Source organism: Chelonia mydas, chromosome 18 (assembly GCF_015237465.2).
Source record: "Chelonia mydas isolate rCheMyd1 chromosome 18, rCheMyd1.pri.v2, whole genome shotgun sequence".
Classification (NCBI taxonomy): Eukaryota; Metazoa; Chordata; order Testudines; family Cheloniidae; genus Chelonia; species Chelonia mydas.
The window spans coordinates 4165220-4171219 of NC_051258.2; the positions used below are offsets into that span (position 1 = coordinate 4165220).

The 6000-nt window shown below is 49.8% G+C and overlaps 1 protein-coding gene across 7 annotated transcripts in view; it reads left to right on the forward strand.

Annotated features, from left to right (window-relative positions):
- ZBTB40 (zinc finger and BTB domain containing 40) overlaps positions 1 to 4588 on the forward strand; it is a 71779-nt gene extending 67191 nt beyond the window's left edge. For 6 of the 7 annotated variants that reach the window (XM_043531645.1, XM_037881044.2, XM_043531646.1 and 3 more), the window contains one exon: positions 2567 to 4588. In XM_043531645.1, coding sequence (XP_043387580.1) covers positions 2567 to 2601 — 35 coding nt within the window. In that variant the 3' untranslated portion in view covers positions 2602 to 4588. Of the gene's footprint in view, positions 1 to 2025; positions 2153 to 2566 lie in introns of all 7 variants that reach the window. The other variant, XM_043531644.1, reaches the window with a different exon arrangement.
- The last annotated feature ends 1412 nt before the right edge of the window (positions 4589 to 6000 follow it).

A 6000-nucleotide genomic window follows, 5' to 3' on the forward strand; every position in this document is an offset into this window, starting at 1 on the left:
CTTCTTGGCAACAAGGGCGCACTGTTGACTCATATCCAGCTTCTCATCCACTGTCACCCCTAGGTCCTTTTCTGCAGAACTGCTGCCGAGCCATTCGGTCCCTAGTCTGTAGCGGTGCATGGGATTCTTCCATCCTAAGTGCAGGACTCTGCACTTGTCCTTGTTGAACCTCATCAGATTTCTTTAGGCCCAATCCTCCAATTTGTCTAGGTCCCTCTGTATCCTATCCCTACCCTCCAGCATATCTACCTCTCCTCCCAGTTTAGTGTCATCTGCAAACTTGCTGAGAGTGCAATCCACACCATCCTCCAGATCATTTATGAAGATATTGAACAAAACCGGCCCCAGGACCGACTCTTGGGGCACTCCACTTGATACCGGCTGCCAACTATACATGGAGCCATTGATCACTACCCGTTGAGCCCGACAATCTAGCCAGCTTTCTATCCACCTTATAGTCCATTCATCCAGCCCATACTTCTTTCACTTGCTGGCAAGAATACTGTGGGAGACCGTGTCAAAAGCTTTGCTAAAGTCAAGGAACAACACGTCCACCGCTTTCCTCTCATCCACAGAGCCAGTTATCTCGTCATAGAAGGCAATTAGATTAGTCAGGCATGACTTGCCCTTGGTGAATCCATGCTGACTGTTCCTGATCACTTTCCTCTCCTCTAAGTGCTTCAGGATTGATTCCTTGAGGACCTGCTCCATGATTTTTCCAGGGACTGAGGTGAGGCTGACTGGCCTGTAGTTCCCAGGATCCTCCTCTTTCCCTTTTTTAAAGATGGGCGCTACATTAGCCTTTTTCCAGTCGTCCGGGACTTCCTCCGATCGCCATGAGTTTTCAAAGATAATGGCCAATGGCTCTGCAATCACATCCGCCAACTCCCTCAGCACCCTCAGATGCAGCGCATCCGGCCCCATGGACTTGTGCTTGTCCAGCTTTTCTGAATAGTCCCGAACCACTTCTTTCTCCACAGAGGGCTGGTCACCTACTCCCCATGCTGTGTTGCCCAGTGCAGCAGTCTGGGAGCTGACCTTGTTCGTGAAGACAGAGGCAAAAAAAGCATTGAATACATTAGCTTTTTCCACATCCTCAGTCACTAGGTTGCCTCCCTCATTCAGTAAGGGGCCCACACTTTCCTTGACTTTCTTCTTGTTGCTAAGATACCTGAAGAAACCCTTCTTGTTACTCTTAACATCTCTTACTAGCTGCAACTTCAGGTGTGATTTGGCCTTCCTAATTTCACTCCTGCATCCCCGAGCAATATTTTTATACTCTTCCCTGGTCATTTGTCCAATCTTCCACTTCTTGTAAGCTTCTTTTTTGTGTTTAAGATCAGCAAGGATTTCACTGTTAAGCCAAGCTGGTCGCCTGCCATATTTACTATTCTTTCGACACATCGGGATGGTTTGTCCCTGTAACCTCAATATGGCTTCTTTAAAATACAGCCAGCTATCCTGGACTCCTTTCCCCCTCCTGTTATTTTCCCAGGGGATCCTGCCCATCAGTTCCCTGAGGGAGTCAAAGTCTGCTTTTCTGAAGTCCAGGGTCCGTATTCTGCTGCTCTCCTTTCTTCCCTGTGTCAGGATCCTGAACTCGACCATCTCCTGGTCACTGCCTCCCAGATTCCCATCCACTTTAGCTTCCCCTACTAAGGGTTGAGAGGTCCATCCCTCTCCTTCCTCCCCTGCCTCCTCCCAGCCCCATTATTCTCTGCATTGGTGGGCATCCCCAGCTCCCCTACTTCCACTCCTGCTCCACAGCTTCCCCGCAAGAAAGCGTGACTCCAGTGAGCCCCATGTCTGATAGGTCTTTAGGCTGCTTGGAGCTCCCTGGGCTCTGGTATGCAAAACACAGGGGTGTGACTGGTTTGGTGGGGAGGAAGGAGGGAGCCCTGTCAGTATGTTAATACTTTAACATCAGTCAGGGTTTGGGTAAGCAGGAAGTGCTGAGGCTTTGTTCAAACTGAATTGGTTCCCCATCACGAACAGCCCTTTACCTCCACGCTTTCCATTCCACAGACCCAGACTCCCATTCTCACCCATGCTCTCGGGGAACTCAGGCGGAGGTGTTGGCGAGATGTGTGGAGCAGACTGATTAGCCAAAGGAAGAGTCTGTTGGAATCCAGATGACATTCCTCATTAGATTATAACTGTTTTGTAGAAGGCCAAATTAGGCCTGGAACCCCATACTGTCCCTTTATATTGACGCTATCAGTAGAGAATAACTCTTTGGATGTGGGAGCCCGGTGTGTGAGATTCCCTGGGATGGCGTTCCACTCGTGTGTTATCATAGAATCTTTATGATCCAAGACTGCATATGGTGCTAAATTATAGCAGCTTTGTGAAGAGAAATATTTAAATTGCTTGCCTGACTTCTCTTTTGCATCACTGATGCATGCAGCTTGGAGTTTCCCATTAGGCTCATGCCTATTGTAATTGCAGTCCTCTGGCGTGAAAGTAAATGTTATCGTTAGAGCTTGGGCCGAGAATGAATGATGCAGACGTTGGAGCAATTTAGAGGAAAGCTTGCTCTAAGTTTCTCCTTGACTCTCTCATTCAGGTGATTCAGACATCGGAGCAAGGAGAAGCAGCTGAGCAGATGATCACCTTGGACGAAGCCCAGCTTGCTGACTCCCAACTCTTTGTGACATTGCCAGATCCCCAAACTAACCAAGCTGGCTCGGAGCTGGTGGCAGTGACTATGGAGGACTTGTTTGATGACAAAGTAACTCTGATTTGTGAAGAGGCTAAGTGAGGCATGGCTGAGAGCACTTGGAGGGGAAACCACCAAGCTGGCTTATCGGCTGTACGTACCGAAGTGTGCTGCTCTGGCAGTGAAATTCTGGTTTTTTGCAGCAAAAAACTGGGATATGTGAGACTGGCAAAAGAAGTGACACACACTGCAGGCCCAGCACGTGTGAGAATGTGAGAGATTGGCAGAACTCACCCTGCTTGGAAGTCATGGATCCAGGATGGCGTCCTTCCCTAGCAGGGGCGGTGGGCAGCAGCTTTTGGTTCTGTGGGAGCTGGCCACATGTCCCTTCCAGCCCAGGTTTGAGTAATAGGAAAAGAGAGAGATGGAGCACAGCTAAGCAAAGGCTCTGCACAAGCATGTGTGGGGAGCAGAAGAGGGAGATGGAGGGAATTTCAGTCAGTCATAGAAAGAGTTAGGGGCTGCCCGTTCAATAATCAAGAACCAGACTAAGAGCTGCTCTCAGCTATGTTGGGGTGCTGGTGACAGATGCTTATGGAGAAATCAGAGAGTTTAAAGGCTGTACATGGACACACATGATATTTGCGAGAGCATAGGTCTGTGTGGATAAGGCAACTTCTGGTACACTGCTTCATTTCTTCTCTTGCCCCCTCTCACATGCTACACTGCTCTTGAGGCCCTCTGATGTGTCTACACTGCATTTTAAACCCCTGGCAGCAAGTCTTAGAGCCTGGGTCTACAGACTCAAGGTCACAGAGTTCACTCTACAGCACTAAGAACAGCCATGTACATGACTGGGCTTGAGCTCTATCGCCCAGACATACCCATAGAAAATTTGGCTGCAGTTGGGCCATCCCTTTGGATCTCTGCTCAAGCTGAAGTTTCAGGGGCATTGCCCTAAGTGTCTGTCTTAACCTGACAAAGGGAAATCCAAAGCTTAGTCATGGGAATGAAAATAAGGTGTCTGGGGCTGGCAGCTGTAGGGTCTCAGGATCAAGCACGTGGGACAAACCATTGTGCACAGTTACAGGATGTTGGGTCACCTCTCTCAGCAGATGTAACATATCTAATTAGCTGTCTGTTATTCAGAAAGTGGCTGCTAAGCAGGTGGGAATGGCCCAGCCTCATTCTCTCCTTTAGTCAGGACCGTTAAGCACCAATCTTGCTAACTTGGGGACTACGTGGAGCCTTGTAGGATTTCAGCAAGTGGCCCTTGCCTTTCTCAGGCCGAGTCCTCCTGGGAAAGCTGGCTGTCCATCCATCCCACATCTTGCATCCCCCTCAGCACTGCACAACTTTTAAAATGGTATACAGGAAGCTCTAACCCAAAGTCAAAAAACACTAGCCTCCGATAGCCCCTAATATCTGCAGCTGGCTCCGTTAACCTGTCTCCAGCAAGGGTTAGCAATGCCTTGTGTAGGCAGAGCCTAATCCTGGCCAAATCACTGCCAAGGCTATCAGAACAGTTCATGCCCTACACTAAGTAGTAGGGTCAGACCCACAGCTGGACAGCTACAGCTTGTAGCCTCTTTGTAAGATGACAAAGCCGCAAGATCTCCCTGCCTCCTCTAGTGCAGCTGAAGCTGCAGTGTTTGAAGAGAGAAGTAGCTAATCTGAGTGCTGTGGCCCATCATTTCTCAGGCGTTTAATACTATTACCGATGAATTGGCGCTCATGCAAATATTTCTCTTTGAGCACATAATGGTTGCCAGAATTGTACACAGCCATTCCCCTGCAGCACACAATACATGGCTTTGTGAAACGCTTTCAGATACCTTGCATAAAGCTCGCTGTCTGTGCCAGCACAATGCAAAACCTTCATTGCTGTGTAATGGCCCCTTTAAGAATAAATTTCACAAAGCATTCTTATCTGCAGTTTCCTAAAATATAATCTGATAATTAATGGTTTGCTGAACCCATTACGAAGTGTGAGTAGATGGATGCGGGGTTCCTGCAGCTCAGAGGGAAGTAGTAGCATTTATCTTCCTTTTCGTCATGCCAGAAGGTTGAACTCTGCCACTGCACCATTTACATACTGAACAGTGATCCTCATGGGCCGAGCCCCCACGGTGAGCTATACCCATGTAATCATACTGCCCAGAGCCACACAAGAGCAGAAGATGAACAGATCCTGGCTTTCCAACAGCATCCTGTGCTGGTTCCTTGCAACCACTAGCCTGAGACTGTTGTTAAATAGTCCAAGCTTTCCTTGCCAATCACCTTGCTTGATGCCCCTATTTCAACTTGAAGGATGTGAGCAAATGGCCAAGGTGCCATTTTCCTTGCTGGGAGCAAAGGCCCAGAGAAGCAGACATTCTGCAGCATGAGTTTGTGGGTGACGGATGATGATGTTGCTGAAATGCTGCACAGTGTAGTGATGTGCTCCTACCTCTGAATCTCCCTCAGGCACGCACATGCTCAGGCTGTCTGTCCCTGGGGATTTTAAGTCAGAAGCAAACTGAAGACACTTAAATTAACCCTGAATCCAAGAATGGCCAGGAGATGGTGCTCAAGGTCTTGGGAGGTCATTGCAGTGGAAAGGCCTCTGCTAACTTTTGCTGAAGCTCTCCTTGGACATTTCCAAACCTTCTCTCGCTGCTGGGCTCTTGGGCCTCTTGGGAATTTGACCTAGCACCCCAAGAGTTAAAGCACCACTCTGTTAACACAGCATGAAACTGGTTTGATGAGGCTTAGGGCCAACCCCCTCTCCCTAGGGAGGGTAAAAATGCTGCTGCTTACTGCTAGCAGCAATGAAATGGTCCAGGAACAATTCTTCCTTCGAACAAGAACAGTGAAGAAAATAGCATTGATACTTATCATATCTAAATATAATCGTCTTTCCTTTGCAGGATGCTCATGAAATTGGGAGTAGGGATGTGGGAGGGGGTGAGGGCTTCGGCTGGGGGTGTGGGCTCCGGGGTGGGGTCAGAAATGAGTGCAGGGTGTGGGAGGGGGCTCCAGGTTGGAGTGTGGGGGCAGATGAGGGCTCGGGTGGGACTGGGGATGAGGGGTTTGGGGTGCAGGAGGGGGCTTCAGGCTGGGACCAAGGGGTTCAGAGGGCAGGAGTGGGATCAGGGATGGGGCAGGCTGATGGGGGAGGGCTCTGGCTGGGGGTGCAGGTTCTGGGGTGGGGCTGAGGCTGAGGGGCTTGGGGTACAAGAGGGGCTCTGGGCTGGGATCGAGGGGTTCGGAAGGCAAGAGGGGGATCAGGGCTGTGGCAGGGGATTGAGGCGCGGTGGGGGCTTGAGTGCAGGCTCTGGGCGGCGCTTACTGTAAGCAGC